This window comes from Nilaparvata lugens, unplaced genomic scaffold, assembly GCF_014356525.2.
Source record: "Nilaparvata lugens isolate BPH unplaced genomic scaffold, ASM1435652v1 scaffold6275, whole genome shotgun sequence".
In the NCBI taxonomy this organism is placed as follows: Eukaryota; Metazoa; Arthropoda; class Insecta; order Hemiptera; family Delphacidae; genus Nilaparvata; species Nilaparvata lugens.
Genome location: NW_024092035.1, coordinates 1 through 17,472, shown reverse-complemented (window position 1 = coordinate 17,472; position 17,472 = coordinate 1). Strand labels below are relative to the sequence as shown.

At 33.0% G+C, this 17,472-nt stretch overlaps 1 protein-coding gene across 1 annotated transcript; it reads left to right on the top strand.

Annotated features, from left to right (window-relative positions):
- Positions 1 to 449: 449 nt before the first annotated feature.
- On the top strand, positions 450 to 17,181 carry LOC120356252. Its single transcript, XM_039445161.1, has 5 exons — positions 450 to 466; positions 4,617 to 4,645; positions 8,863 to 8,970; positions 13,590 to 13,771; positions 16,690 to 17,181. Exons 2-5 carry the CDS (start codon positions 4,619 to 4,621, stop codon positions 16,781 to 16,783), a joined length of 411 nt encoding a protein of 136 aa, XP_039301095.1. The 5' UTR covers positions 450 to 466; positions 4,617 to 4,618; the 3' UTR covers positions 16,784 to 17,181.
- The last annotated feature ends 291 nt before the right edge of the window (positions 17,182 to 17,472 follow it).

The window sequence follows — 17,472 nt, the reverse complement described above, 5'->3', positions numbered from 1 at the left end:
TTATTTTTGTTCTCTTCTTATCTCTAAATTCTAATTTTATTGTAATTTTATTTCAATTTGAGGTGTAATTTTTCCAGTTTCACAGTGCAGATGAGAACATGTATTTTATTCTGATCTTATGAATATCATAATTATGATCTTATGAATATCATAATTATGATCTTATCAATATCATAATTATGATCTTATCAATATCAAAATTCTGATCTTATCACTATCATAAATCAATAATTGAGTTATCATTCATCCTCACAACTTATTGACGAATCTAGATGCGTTTTCCAGATGATATCTTCTTCATGATTTCCATATCTTTCCAATATCTTCTAGTCTCTAATCCATGCTTTTTATATCTCTATTATTTCCATTCCTTCCCAGTAAATTCCAGTTTCTAATGGATGAATTTTTTAGCTGTGAGGTGACGATCCTCATAACTGCCAATCCTCAGCGATCACTCATAATTTAGGTAGGTTCCGAACCACACGAGGTGAGTGATAGTGACTAGGGGCAACATGGGTGATTGACAACGTTAACATAGATTCATTGATAATCTTGACATAGAGTAATTGACAACGTTAACATAGAGTAATTTTGCACTTTAACATGGAATAATTGACAGCATTACCTTAAACACTTCTAAATTAACATAGAATATTTTACTGTACTCACTCATCTTATTTCTGTGTTAAGTGTTGACACAATAGAATATATCATCGAGTTTTCTGATAGAATGAAAAGGTAGTTGATATATTTCCAGCATGTTTCAGTAATTTACAGAAGAAATGAAATGAAAATGAAATGAAAATACTCTTTATTAGGCGGAGTTAGGACTAGAAAGTCCTTTCAACCTTAAAAAGGAGAACCATACAGAGTGATTCATATGTATGGAACCCTTCAATAAGTTGGAGACTGTTGTAAATATAAATCTGTAACTTTCAGGATAAGTTATGGTCAAATACTCTACCTTTGATGTACAACTAAATTTCAACCCTTCATAAGGGGGTGACTTGGGGGTTGTATTTCGAATATTTTGAATGTAAACACCGATCGTGTGGTACATCATTTTAAAGACTTTTTAGAACAAGAAAGATGGCATTGATAGAAATGTTTTATGATACTTTTATCCAGAATGGTGGCTGATTGAAGTTTCAGTTTTCGAAGAAATAATTGATAAAGTTCAATCAGCCTCCAGTTTTATAGAAGTATAATACAAAATTTTCTTTGATGTCATATTTCATGTTTTAGAAAGGCCTTCAAAATGATGTACACACAATGGGTGTTCAATATTCAAAATATTTGAGTTACAACCCCTCATTTCCTTAGAAACTAAAACTTTAATCAGCCTTCATTTTTTCTAAAAGTATAATTCAACATTTTTATTGATGACATATTCCATGTTTTAGAAAGACCTTAAAAATGATGTACCACACAAAAATGGGTGTTTACATTTAAAATAATCGAGTTACAACCCCTAATTCAACCTCTTAAGAGGGGTTGAAATCCAGTTATACGTCAAAAGGTGGTGTATTTGACCAATAACCTATCCTAAAAGTTACAGTATATTATCTACAACAGTCTTCAATTTATTGGAGGGTTCCCATACATATGACTCACTCTGTCTAACCATAGAGAAACAATAGCATACGTAGATATCCCATGATATAGGGCGTTCATGTTGCAACTTTTACTGTTATCTCAAGCTGGTAGTCCACGTAGTTCTTTCCTGTGAAGCTTTATGACGCTGTTAGTCTCTCATATTGTGCCGTTCATACACTCTTAACGTTCTTACCCTTCAAAACAGTGAAAATCTACAATAATCGACAGTTATTGGCTTGAGATTACTGTAAAAGTTGCGACATAAACGCCCTATTCCATGGGGTATCACTTATGCTATTGTTTCTCTATGGTATGACTCACTCAACGTCAACATAGAATAGAAAGCATGACATTAACATAGAGCATAGCACAGAACTCACCCAATGTTCACATAAGGTCGTTAACATGAGCTGGGCCCATGCACTTCATAATTTCTTCTAATTTTCTTGAGAATATTAACACAATTTGCATCAACTAACCTTCACTGAACTGATCAAAATCACCATCAGTTATTTAACACAAGGCAAGATATAGGAATAAAGAAATTTTTTTTTTCTTGTGGGTTTCACCAGCTTGAGGTGATAGTTTTTTAGAATATATAATTCCGGTGAAAATATATATAATTATGGGAATATATAATTCCCAATAATTGTGTTAGAAGTAGTAAAAGGTTCTGTTTTTCTTCCACTGCTATATCTGTATTCAATCATAGAGAAATATAGCGAAGATATATATATATCACGATATAGGTCGTTTATGTTCCAATTTCCAGCCATTACTGTCGACTACTGTCTGTCTATTATCAATGTTTATTTCACCGTCGTTAAAGATCCTATTAGATCAAACGGAGCTTGACAAACACATATGTTCATCATGTGTAATAGACAGACAGTAGTCTATTATCAATGTTTATTTCACCATCGTTAAAGATCCTATTAGAATTCTTCAATGTTGTTTTCCATCACGAACTGCTTATTATTAAATCACTTTTTCTTTTAGAAAAAAACGACTAGCAGTCAGATATTTTACAATAAATGAATAAATAACTCACTGGACAACGAGATCTTTCGGCAGTTCCGCCATCTTCTTGAAGAATGAGTGATTAATTCATTTATTGTAAAATATCTGACTGCTAGTCGTTTTTTCTAAAAGCAAAAAGTGATCATATTAGATCAAACGGAGCTTGACAAACACATATGCACATCATGTGTATGACCAGTTATGTTCAATCTAATAGAATCTACAAGGACGGAAAAATGTTAATAACTTAATCTTTATAGATTCTATAAAGCTGCGTACACATATACGCGCTTCCAACCTGCACGAGCACGCTCCGCCCTCGTACCGCCCTCGTTCCTCCATCGAACCACAGTCGCTCCGCCTCCGCTCTGCAGTCGCACCCATCATGAACGTTACGGAAGATGTTAGATCTTCTCGCGTTCCCCGGTCGAACCACTGTTGCTCCCCGGTCGATCATCAATCGCTCTGCTGGAGTGACGTTCGGTTGCGGAGCAGAGCGAAAGTCTGTACGCACCTTTAGATTGAACATAACTTATCATACACATGATGAACATATGTGTTTGTCAATCTCCGTTTGATCTAATAAGATCTATAAGGACGGTGAAATAAACATTGATAATAGACAGACAGTAGTCGACAGTAATGGCTGGAAATTGGAACATAAACGACCTATATCGTGATATTTATATATCTTCGCTATATTTTCTCTATGATTGAATATTTTGGTTTAAACGCGGCTTTAGAATCAGAACAGAACAAACAATTTTGAGTCTAGATAGATTGATAATAAAACTTTTGTAAAAACATGAGACAAATTTCAAATTATCAAAATAAAGGATAAAAACACTTGAATTTTGAGCTCGAAAATACCATTTTTATCATCGCTACATAACAGCTATTATTGTTGTTTCTGCAACTTGATTTACCCTATTTTCCACTAAGTTAGTTGTTCTATTCAGTTGTGCTTATCAGGAGGTACCGGTAATCATCCTTAAGGAAGCAGGTATGATAAGTAATAGATGATTTACACATGAGACTCATCTAGAGGTATGACATCTCATATTCCCTTAGATAATTCGGCTCAATCGTCAAGCACCCATTTGAATTTGAACCTCACTTGACAAATTTGTTGAATTTTTCTCGGATTGTCCTGATATTCGCTATTATGACATTTGATATCATACACATGATGAACCATATGTGTTTGTCAAGTTCCGTTCAATCTAATAGAATCTATAAGAATTTAATTTAACAATTTTTCAACATTCATTTTCTTTCAATGCACCTAGAATGTTTAATTTAATTTCAAGAAAATTTAATACCTCAGTCCCATTCAATATATTTCTTTAAAGTTAGAAGTTCTATCTGTTCACATTGAATGACTGTGAATCTTTTTTGACGATTGTACATTATTAGTATAAATATTAGGCAGTATAATCTTATTCTTAAGTCAGTTGTTTTTTTTTGCTGTCTTTCTGTTTTCGTAATTTAATTCGCTGTCCACTGAGAACATTTTTGAATAATTTTATTTATTTTACTATACTATTTTTTTTCATTCAACTCAATTTTTCCCATGAAAATTCATTCGATAACATTACAATTGTTATAATAGATTAACTATATAATACGCATTATGAAGACCGTAACACTGGCAAATTTATAATTAATAATCTTCACATAAATAAAGTTTATTTCTTGTGTAGAGCGTAGCGGTCCTACTACTCTAGTCTTTAAATTTATTTTATTTTAAGAGAAGTGCACTCCAATAGGGCTTATGCCTAGGTGTGCTCATATTTATCTCGCTTTATGTTTTTGTCATCTGAAGCAAAACATATAATTTTCATTACTATTTTTTTTTGTATTGTTAGATGGTACAATGTTTTGTAATAATTATATGAATTATTTTTTGAATTGAAATAGAAAATTGAAAAATTGATATTTGAAAATTTTGATGGTACATCCAATTTCTAAACCTTGGCAAATTTTGATTAATTTTTCAGAGATGAACAACGGATACATGACGGAATGTGTAAGTATAAGCATTTCTCTTTCTCTGTTTCTTTCTAATATTTTTTCACTATCCTAGAACTCTTTTCCTCTTCCACCTCCTCCTCTTCCTCCTCCTTCCCCTCCTCTTTATTTATATTGAGGTCCACGTTATAATGGCAGTGAAAAGTGTAAAAATCGCAGTTCCACTGCCTTCTATAGAATATAACTGATACCAGCCTGATTGATGTAATATTAGCTATTTTATTCGTCAAAAGAATGACATTTTATATAATATATTTTATTCTTCAGAAGAATATATTTTTCAATGATAAAATCATAAACTTACCCAATTGAGAATATTTCGTTAATTTATTGAATGAAAAGACAGTTGTTTATCAGAGATTGACAATGGTGTAACAACCGAAACCGGTCTTTCTAAATTTGAATAAAATCTGTGGTTTTTGACAATTTCTTAGTTTTTTTTCATTCAATATGAATGATTACCACAATATCAACTTCTCAACTATACACAAATAGATTTCGTTAATCAATAATATTGGAAATACTTTTTGAAGTGAAAAGGTAAATCTTAACCCCATTATTTTTTGAATTTTTGTTTGAAAAAATTTGGGAGAAGACAGTTTTGGGCTATGCCTGTTGTCTTCTCCTAATCCTTTGATTTTGTATTCAAATTTTTCAAATAAGTGCAATATTTTTAAAGTTTTTAATTTATTGTGATACATTCTGTGATTCTTTTAGAGTATAACATCAACCTTCAAAATTCAAAATTTTCAATTCATTATTCCTGGACCGAAAATCAAGTGACAAAGCAGTGTGTGATTACATAACCTTAACTTTTGGACATTAGCATTTTATCAAAATTTTTGGAGAGAAATAGTACAGGCTCAGCCTAGTTTTTCCTCCAATGTTATAATTGTATTATGGTTATAGTGTTTTATACAATAAATGAATACAATACAATACAATCATATTATATTATAATAGAGATTGTGATTGTCAATGAATAATAGATAAATTAATTGATAAATAAATGAATAAATAGATAAATAAATATTTCTACTTTGTTAAAAACGATCTGACAACGTTGCGTAGTGTGAGAAGTATAGCGATTCCTGTTTTGTCGAATGATAGACAAGGATAGCAACACCAATGCTGATCAAATAATATGCCATTATTAATGACAGTGGACCTCACTATAAATTCTCCATGCAATGTCATACTTCTCTCTTGTAACTAGTAGTTCTGCGAACAGTAGACCTCACGCAGTATTCTCATCCACAAGTACCTGATTGAAACTATAGACCTTATGGAAATACAGCAATAGACTGGCTTCTCCACACATCCGTGTAATCACTTGTCAGCTGATTTATGATGAATAATTCTATATTCTGATTTTTAAGGTAATATTGGCGTATGAAGGAGGCTCCTATTTCCTTTTATATTATCCAGCAATATATTTATATTATACAGCAATACCTGTAGTGTGGCGAAAAATATCGTTCGCACCACGGGAAAAAATGTTTTTCCAGCTCTCAATCTTTTCTAGTCCTCGGCCTACGGCCTCGGACTTGAAAACCGATTTCGAGCTGGAAAAATCTCATTTTCTGCTCTAGGTGCGAAATATACTATACCGCGTATCGCCGTAAATGCGCAACATAAAAACATATAAACATTCAAACATTAAGAGAAATGCCAAGCCGTCGACTTGAATCTTAGACCTCACTTCGCTCGGTCAATAATTCATTAAATTATTGGACTAGCTATCGTTTTCTATCAGGAAATGCTAATATGTTACATTTTTAAAGAAACTAACAATGTAGTTTCAAGACTTAACCCATTTCGGACTACCTATGTGTAGATTTATCTAAATTTTGGAGAGGAATAGCACACGATTACCTTATTTTTCTCTTCCAATCATTTTGATTATGTACTTATCGTATGAATGAATAAAGAAGAAAGTTTGTTTGTTTGATAAGTTGGTAAGTAATTCTATTGTTTCATGCTTCTGGAACAGCGTAGTGACTTGGCAAGTTGTGAGTAGACCAAGATTATAATAATTAGTACTAGGAGAACTATTATGGTTCTCATTTCTATTTAGGGCTCTTGTTTGGATTGAGTAACAATATAACAATAATTTCCATTCAATATTTGTTCTATTTTCCAGTTTGAGAATTTGTTGTGAAAGTCAAAAATTTACATTCTTAAGATGGGTCTACACCAAAGTTATTAACAAAATGTTGAGAACTCAATCCTAGATTCTATTAAATTGAACGGAACTTGACAAACACATAATGTTCATCATGTGTATGATGAGTTATGTTGAATCAAATAGAATCTGTAAGGATTAAGCTATTTACAGATGGAATTAAATAGAGAATGTATTCATTCAAATGCTAATTAATATATAATTATTATTTAACGAAAATCCCAAATAAATGCTGCAAATCACCCCGAAGACCTCTGCTACTGCAGACATTGACAACAGGGTTAACAGCTAGATGGAAATTCGATGAGAACTACTATCCAAATATTATTTGCCAGCCCGGGAATCGAACCCAAATTTTTGGATAGTAGTTCTCATCGAATTTCCATCTAGCTGTTGTTAACCCTGTTGTCAATGTCCGCAGTAGCAGAGGTCTTCGGGGTGATTTGCAGCATTTATTTGGGATTTTAGTTAAATTATAATTATAGATTAAGTTATTAACATTATGTTAATAGTTTTGGTGTAAACGCAGCTTTAAACTCAACCACTAGTCCAAATTCAAATAGAGTAGGCATATTTATATTCCTCGTGAATGTATGTATATGATAGATATTTACAGAATTTAGGTTTTTGAATAATCATGTGATTACAAATATTCAATTACCGAGCTACCGAATAGATCAATCAAACAAGTATCGTATAACCCTGAAAATATTAGTGTAGTATTACATATCAAATACGACATTTGTAGTCTCCTATCATCCAGGAACAATACCCTAAGATTTTCGACTCTACTTCTGAAACACCCTGTTTATAAATGATATTCAATTCAATGTTCCTGTCACTGATGAAATTTCTCTCTATGCCGATGTTTGTACCTTGCTATTTAAGGCCGTGCAAAGGCTAAAAACAAACTCGCTACTGGTGATATTTTTCAAAGTTTTTCGATTTGTATATTATCAAGCTACTGTATCAAAATGGAAAAAGTTTTCTCAGGAAAACATTTTTTTCGACCATTACTTTTTGAGATATGAGCGTCTAAAGTTTAAATTTTTGGGACAGAACATTTTAAATTCGGTAAGATATAAATCTACGAGATTCAGAGGATAGATTCTTCATGGTATTGTTGATCGAATAAAACAAAAACTTACTGAAAATATACATTTTTGAGAAAATCATTCAATTTACCAAAAATATTGAATGAAAAAGACTAAGAAATTGTCAGATTTATAAACCACAGATTTATTAATACTTAATACTGATAGTTAGAAAACTATCAATCTAAGATACTTAGAAAAGTATCAATAAATCTGTGGTTTTTAACAATTTCTTAGTCTTTTCTAGAAAAAGACTAAGAAATTGTCAACTAAATTGTCGAAAACCACAGATTTATTGATACTTTTCTAAGTATCTTAGATTGATAGTTTTTTAAGATACTTAGAGAAGTATCAATTTAATCTGTGGTTTTTGACAATTTTTTAGTCTTTTTCATTCAATATGAATAATTACCACAATATCAACTTCTCAAATACACAAAAAAACCAAGAACAGTTTTTAGTTGAGTTATTTCTGGTATTTTTGGTGAAATTGAATAACTTATTGAAAAATAAATATTTCCAGAAAGATTTTGTTTTAATCAATCAACAATACCATGAAGAATTCATCCTCTGAATCTCATGGATTTATCTCTTACCGAATTTGAATGTTGTCCCAAAAATTTAAACTTTATGCGCTCATATCTCAGAAAGTAATGATTGAAATTTTTTTTTCTTTGGAAACCCTTTTCATTCTGATAGCTTGATGATATACAAATCGAAAAACTTTGAAAAATATCACCAGTAGAAAATTTATTTTTAGCCTTTGCACGGCCTCAAGATAACAGATCTCTTAGACATGACAAGATCTGATAGACAAGGACAGCAGCACTAATGTTAATCAAATACTGTCATATTAACGTGAAGCTCGCTTCATGAATATTGGTGTTGTGCTTGATTGTAGATGTGTGAATTATTTGTTTGTTTGTTTGTTTACAGTTTTACCGGGAGACATTGTATATGGGAGGATGGGGAAGTTGCCCTTCCTTCCTGCGGTCATTGTACCGGAGGAAGGGGGGGACGAAGCCGCCTTCCACCGAGTCAAACGTGAGTCATGAACTATGTCTTCTCCTGCAATACATTTCAATAAAATAGAAAAATGATAGAGTAGAATTAATCCAATCACTATACAGAGTGAGTCATATGTATGGGAACACCTTAATAAGTTGAAGACTGTTGTAGATATAATCATAGAGAAACAATAGCGTAAGTAGATATCCCATGGTATAGGGAATATTATGTCGCAACTTTTACTGTTATCTCAAGCCGATTACTGTCGATTATTGTAAATTTTTACTGTTTTGTTGGGGTGATAGTGTATGAACGGCACAATTTGAGAGACTACCAGCGTCACATAGCTGCATAGGAAAGAACTACGTGAACTATCGGCTTGGGATAACAGTAAAAGTTGCGACATAAACGCCCTATACCATGGGATATCTTTATGCTATCGTTTCTCTATGATATAATACTGTAACCTTTGACTATAGAAAAATTTCCTTTAGTTTATCAGGGATTGACAATGGTGTAATAACCGAAACCGGTCTTTCTTATTATCAATAAATTAGTGGTTTTTTGACAATTTCTTAGTCTTTTTTCATTCAATATGAATAATTACCACAATATCAACTTCTCAACTACACAAAAAGTGACTATAGAAAAAGGTTAAAGGCTTCAGGCTAAAGGTTAAAGGAAAAAGGCTTCTTTCTATAGTCAAAGCTGTAACTCTCAGGATAAGTTATTGGTCAAATGAGGGCTGTGTAGATGCAAAAGTCACACTCTCCATTATTTTGCGAAATTGAGTTATTCCTATGGCTGTGTTCGTATTTTGGAGTATAATATTAAAATATATACACCTTCTTAGATAGTTTCTAGGTTTTTTTTAACTTTTTTCAATAAAAATGGATAGAGAATTTTTTTTATTATTATTTTCCCCTTTGAAATGATCACTATACAGCTGGTCTGTTACTCTGTCTCTGACTTGTACACTGTCTATCATATCTTTGGCATTCGGCTTGACAAACTATATTTGAGAAAAAATTTACTTGAAAGGTCATATTTCAAACTTTTCAAAATTACAGCAAAATAAAGTTTAACACAAATTTCGATAATAATAAGCTGAATTCCAATGTCCTAAATTTAATACACAGTCCTATAATGGTTATATTATATTATGTACCAGAAAACCCTGAGAAATAAGATGGAAAATAATTATACAGATTGGCGATACCGGTATAGGATACAATGGCTCATTACTTACAAAAATTAGGAATATGAGAATAAAATGGAAATATACAATTCAAACAAGCTTTTTTTGATCAACTAAATAATTATTATGTATGAAATTCATTACTTTGGTTATACATATTGTCACCCGATTATTTAGGAGCTCTAGACTACTAAGATTAGGTTAAGAATGATTCTGTATCCTCATTGCTCAGTAGTCTATCAATAGCTGATGATGCGTTGGTAAACGTGAAACCATGAAGTGTTGACAAATTTTTAGTGGAATTTGACAATATCTTTGCTTTCTTATTACAGTTTTTGTGGTTGCCTAAAAATTTAGAAAAGTGGAAAGTGTGAGTTTTGCATCTATACCACTTTCAATACTCTACCTTTTGACTTACAACTGAATTTCAACCCCTCATAAGGGGGTTAGCCTACTTGAGGGTTGTAACTCGAATATTTTAAATGTGAACTCTCATTGTGTGATACATCATTTTAACGGTTTTTTTAAAACAAGATAGATGGCATCGATAAAAATGTTACTTGTATCCAAAATGGCGGCTGATTGAAGTTTTATTTTCTGAGGAAATGAGGGGTTTCAAACCAAATATTTTGAATGTGAACACTCATTGTGTGATAGGCCTACATCATTTTGAAGGCTTTTCAGAAACGAGAAAGATGACATCAATAAAAATGTTCTATGATAATGTAAACACCTATTATGTAGTACATCATTTTAAAGGCCTTTATAAATCAAGAAAGATGGCATCGATAAAAATGTACTATATGATTCTTTATCCAAAATGGCGGCTGGTTGAAGTGAAAGGTTTCAGAGAAATAATTGATAAAGTTCAATCAGCCGCCATTTCGGATGAAAGTATCAAAGAATATTTCTATTGCGATGACAACTTTCTCGTTTTGAAAAGAACTTTGAAATTACGTATCACACAATGGGTGTTGATATTCAAAATATTTGAGTTACAACCCCTCATTTCCTTAGAAGCTACAGCTCCAATCAGCCGCCATTTTGGATACAAGTATCATAGAACATTTTTATCGATGTCATCTTTCTTGTTTTAGAAAGGCCTCTAGAATGATGTATTACAAAATGGGTGTTTACATGTGAAGTATTCGAGTTACAACCCCTTAGTCACCCCCTTATGAGGGGTTGAAGTTCAGTTGTACGTCAAAAGGTAGAGTATTTGACCAATAACTTATCCTGAGAGTTACAGTTTTATATCTACAGCAGTCTCCAACTTATTGAGGGTTCCCATACATATGACTCACTCTGTATACATTGGTAATATTATAGAGTGTTCTGAAAAAAAGGTGCCCATAAGTCAGGGCGTGATTCCTCGCAAAAAAAGAAAACATTTTTCTATTAACAAATCCGAATATGCTCAGTTATTAAGCTATACAGAGTGAAAGATATCTTCTGAATTTCAGTTCACCTGCTGAAACGACGCCAAACCGGTAGGCTATTTGTTGGCTGTTAATTAATAAGATGTACTTTATGTAAAATGAACTGAGAAATTGAATAAAACCGTTTCCAGACTTTTAGCTACAGTAATAATTGGAGTTAGTCATTGTTGATGGTCGGCCAGCTGATAATTGACCGAGCGAAGTGAGGTCTAAGATTCAGGTCGACGGTATGGTATTTCTCTTAATGTTTGAATGTTTATATGTTGCGTATTCACGGCGAAACGCGGTAATAGATTTCCATAAAATTTGATAGGTATGTTCCTTTTTAAATTGCGCTTGGACGTATATACAAGGTTTTTGGAAATTTTGCATTTCAAGGATAATATAGAAGGAAAAAGGAGCCTCCTTCATACCCCAATATTAGAGTAAAAATCAGACTATAGAATTATCCATCATGAGATCGCTTCACAGATGTGTGGAGAAGCCAGTCTATTGCTGTATTTCCATAAGGTCTATAGTTTCAATCAGGTACTTGTGGATGAGAGTACTGCGTGAGGTCTACTGTTCACAGTAAGGGCAATTAAAAAAGGAACATACCTGTCAAATTTCATAAAAATCTATCACCGCGTTTCGCCGTAAATGCGCAACATATAAACATATGAACATATAAACATACTAGTAGTTCTGTGAATAGTGGACCTCACGCAGTATTCTTATCCACAAGTACCAGATGTCATTTGTTTTAAATGTTAACAAACTCAGTTCACGTTTGAATTTTATATTCCATATCATATAATTCATCCAGTTCCGTGATAATCTTTCTATCTTATGAAAATTAATTTTTTACAATCAAAAATATTATAATTTCTCCAGCATTATTTAGTTTTATTTGTTTATTTTCAATCAACTATTAAATAAGTTTTTTTTGAATGTGAGAATATTGATACTGATGGGCACGCATAATAATACCATGACTGCGAAACAAAATATTGAAACCAAAGACTCTAAAGCTGCGATTAAACCATAGTTTGTTGTTAACAAAATGTTAACTCAATCCTTATATATTATATTAGATTGAACATAACTTATCATACATATGATAAAGATGTGTGTTTGTCAATTTCCGTTCAATCTAATAGAATCTATACGGATAAGGCTATTAAAATTTTGTTAATCACTTTTGTGTGAGCCCAGCTTAAAGATGCATACCTCTTTAATGTCTTTTATTGAAACTATAGACCTTATACAAATACAGCAATAGACTGGCTTCTCATCTGTGTAACCACTTGTCAGCTGATTTATGAAGAATAATTCTATAGTCTGATTTTTACTCTAATATTGGAGTATGAAGGAGGCTCCTTCTTCCTTTTATATTATCCTTGAAATGCAAAATTTCCAAAAACCTTGTATATACGTCGACGCGCAATTGAAAAAGGAATATACCTGTCAAATTTCATGAAAATCTATTACCGCGTTTCTTTGTAAATGCGCAACATTTAAACATTTAAACATTCAAACATTTAAACATTTAAACATTTAAACATTTAAACATTTAAACATTTAAACATTTAAACATTTAAACATTTAAACATTTAAACATTTAAACATTTAACATTTAAACATTTAAACATTAAACATTTAAACATTTAAACATTTAAACATTTAAACATTTAAACATTTAAACATTTAAACATTTAAACATTTAAACATTTAAACATTTAAACATTTAACATTTAAACATTTAAAATTTAAACATTTGAAAATTTAAACATTTGAAAATTTAAACATTTAAACATTTAAACATTTAAACATTTAAACATTTAAACATTTAAACATTTAAACATTTAAACATTTTAGACCTCACTTCGCTCGGTCAACAAATAACTGATTTCGTTAGGGCTGCTCTCAAATAGAGAAAAAAAATCTAGTTTTGAAAACAGGGTACTTGGATTGTTTTTCATCTATTCATTTAAAAATTTTCTGCTGATTCAAATTGAGTTTGTTTCTCCATGTTGCAGATGTCAATACCAAGTATGGAAGCCATTATAGACATACCTACCGGGTGGTGTGGCTGGATGGTTCATACCGCCACACCTGGGTGGGGCGCTCGGCCTGCGCCCCGTTTTCAGCGCCCCCCCCAGGTGAGGAAGAAGGAGCCGTCCAGTCACCACACCACAGCCTTGAGGAGCACATCAACACAGTAAGTCTTTCATTGGTTTGTTATCCCACTATAATACTATCTATAAAATCACTTCACTTTTTACTAAGGGCTACTTTTTTTAATATTGGTACATATTATCTGGTGTGGTACACTTACACAACTTTCCTTGCTCATTGAACTGTAAGCCCCATTCTAAAACGAGAATAATTCAGGGGAATAACACAATGACGATTGGCGGCAAAATATTTGAAACTACGATCAGACTTCTGTATTTATGTGTATATATAATTGTTTTCAGAGTACTTTTTCCTTTGTGTAAATTGTGAAATTCGATTTTTTTTAAAAGTCGTCAAAACAACTGCTCTACAGATGAAATATCTCAACTATGTGTTCTTTTTATGAACTGCTCTACCTACCTACCTCATGCACAAGAAGGAGGTTACAAAGTCCATTTCTCAAGGATGGGGTGGACCCCCCATTAGTTTCCCAGAGAGGAGACCCATGCCAGTTGATAGAGCTGATAAATAACTATACAGGGTATGAATTTGAAAAAAATCGGTCAAGTCATTTTTGAGAAAACCGTAAAAAAAATGTTTTTTCAGTAATTATCCGCCATTTTTCTCAAGAATATTACGGAGCTCCTGCAATTTTCCCAGAAATGAGACTTATGTCAGTTGATAGGGCTTATAAATAGCTATCTATGGTATAAATTTGAAGAAAATTGTTTGAGCTGTTTTTGAGAAAACCGTGAAAAACATTGTTTTTTAGTGATTATTTGGCATTTTTCTCAAAAATATTACGAAACTCCTGCAATTTTCCCAGAAATGAGACTCATGCCAGTTGATAGGGCTTATGAATAGCTATCCATAGTATAAATTTGAAGAAAATCGTTAGAGCCGTTTTCGAGAAACCCGTAAAAAACATGGTTTTTTAGTAATTATCCGCCATTTTGAATTCAATTCTATTGAATTTCTTATTCTCAAATCCTCATGGTATAAGGACCTTGAGTTTGAAATTTCAAGTCAATCTGTTGATTAGGAATGGAGTTATAGTGTTCACACACACGCACACACACACACACACACACACACACACACACACCACACAACACACACACACACACACACACAACACACACACACACACACACACACACAACACACACACACACAACACACACACACACCACACACACACACACACACACACACACACACACACCAACACCAACACCAACACCCAAAAATCATGTTTTTGGACTCAGGGGACCTTGAAACGTATAGAAAACTTGAAATTAGGGTACCTTAATTTTTTTTGGAAAGCAATACTTTCCTTACGTATGGTAGTAGGGCAAGGAAAGTAATAAAAAAGACAATACAAAATATATCCTCTTTCATTTCAAATATTTCCAACAACTATTATACACGTTATAATGGCCAGTGTTTGATTAGCAATGGTATTGCTATCCTTGTCTATCATTCAACAAAGCGAATAGCGCTATCTCTTTCTCGCTTTGCTCTGTTGCCAGATCGTATTTCAACAATGTAGAATTATCAATTAATTGACAAAATATTTCATCTCAATTATGAGAATTCATTATGAAATTATTGGAATATATAATTTCTTGCTTAATAAAATATAATTTATCATTTCAATCGAGAATAAACAGTTAAATAAACCTGTATCAGCCACCGTCTATGGAAGGCATTGACAAGACAGAGGATCGGCAATGTTGGTCTCCTATCTTTCTCCACTGCCATTATAACGTGGACCTCCAGCATTTGAAAGGTGGGAAAAGAGACGCCTCTACCAATTATGTACAGAGGTTAAGAACTATGATAACAAAAGAAAACTGAATAACTAAAACTTTAATGAGTTTCCAACATATTTTACATTTAAACAAAACAAGATTAATTTTCTTATAAAAAACTTTCTGTCGATGACAAAGATTGTTCGAAGACAAAAAACTGTTCATTGAACTTTTAATTAAAAAATCTGGTGTGGCGCACTCACACAACTTTCCTTGCCGTTATGAAAATTGATTACCTGACGCTACTCTTCACAAAGATTTGAGCCAGCTGTTGACAGGACAATAACGCTGGAGACATACGAGGTCTGCTATCTCTTCATAGTGAATCATTTAATAGAATCAACAGTTGCCAACAGTTTGCAATTGGATAATCACATTTTCTCGAGTTTCGTGCTTATTTTCAATTTTAGGTGGAAATGCTACTGAACATTAATTGTAGAGATTTTCATGCTCAATCTTTTTCACTCGAACTTTTTTATTCAAATTGTATCTGAAGCCTGATAATTGGGAATCTAAAATGAAACTTTCTATAGATGGGGTGGAGCTCCTGAAATTTTTACAGATATGGGCCTTGTGGCAGTTGATAGAACTTATCAATGACAATTTCAGGTATGAATTTAATCAAAATCGTTGGAGCCGTTTTCAAGAAAATCGCGAAAAACCCTGTTTTTGACAACATTTTCGCCATTTTAGTCGCCATATTGAATTGCATTTGATCGAAATTGTTCGTGTCGGATATTTATATTGTAAGGACCTTGAGTTTCAAATTTCAAGTCATTCCGTTGATTGGGAGATGAGATATCGTGAACACAGACCCACATACACTCATACACACACACACACACACACACACACACACACACACACAACACACACACACAGACCAATACCCAAAAACCACTTTTTTGGACTCAGGGGACCTTGAAACGTATAGAAATTTAGAAATTAGGGTACCTTAATTTTTTGGGAAAGCAATACTTTCCTTACCTATGGTAATAGGGCAAGGAAGGTAAAAACTCTAAAATTCTGATCAATATGTGATAATATATGATTCACATAATATTTATGTCCCATTTGACCAGGTGACACATTCTTGCTACTATTGTGTCAGCAAATTAGAATTGATAGAATTTGAATTTGTTTTCAGTACCGGAGGAACTAGAAAGATCGGGCAGCGTTGCGGGTGCCAAGGCGCCTGGAGCAGGTGTGCCGTGAGGGGGTCGAGGAGGCTATCAACTTGAGCCGCCTCCCCACGGCAGCCCGGCTTGAAGCCATCGCGGCCCAACTGACAACACTCCCCGTCGATGACGAGGAGTGGTTGCAGGTTGGCCCCGATGGCCAGGCGCCGAGGCCGGAGCCCCGCCAGGCCCCCGAGCCCATGGAGCTCCCCGAACCAGCAGCAGTCGTAAGTCTTCTTGAATAAATGAATCTATTTAGTTGCCAAAAATACAAAAAATCTGGTGTGTTACACTCACGCAACTTCCCTTGATCATTTAGCTGTAACATTTAACGAGAATAACTTCGGGGAATAATATAATGACGATTGGCGGCTACATATTTAAAACTACCATCATACTATTGTTTTCAGAGTACATATTTTCCCTTTGTGAAAATTGTGAAATTCGATGATTTTTTTTCAAAGTTGTCAAAACAGCCGTTCTACAGATGAAATATCTCGACTTTGAAAACTTTATTCTTTTGAATAAACTGCTCTACCTACCTACAGTAACTATAATTATATTACCCACAGTATGGCCATTGGAAGTTTTTTCCCGCCGCTGCTATGAAGATTCCCAATATTTGAATTCTACAATGGAGCTTAGGCTATAGGCGATTATAAGTAAAATCGCTCGCCTTTACTTATTAAAGCATATTTTTGTGATTATTAACTTCGATATAATTTCTTCAACGTTTTTTCCATATTCCCAAT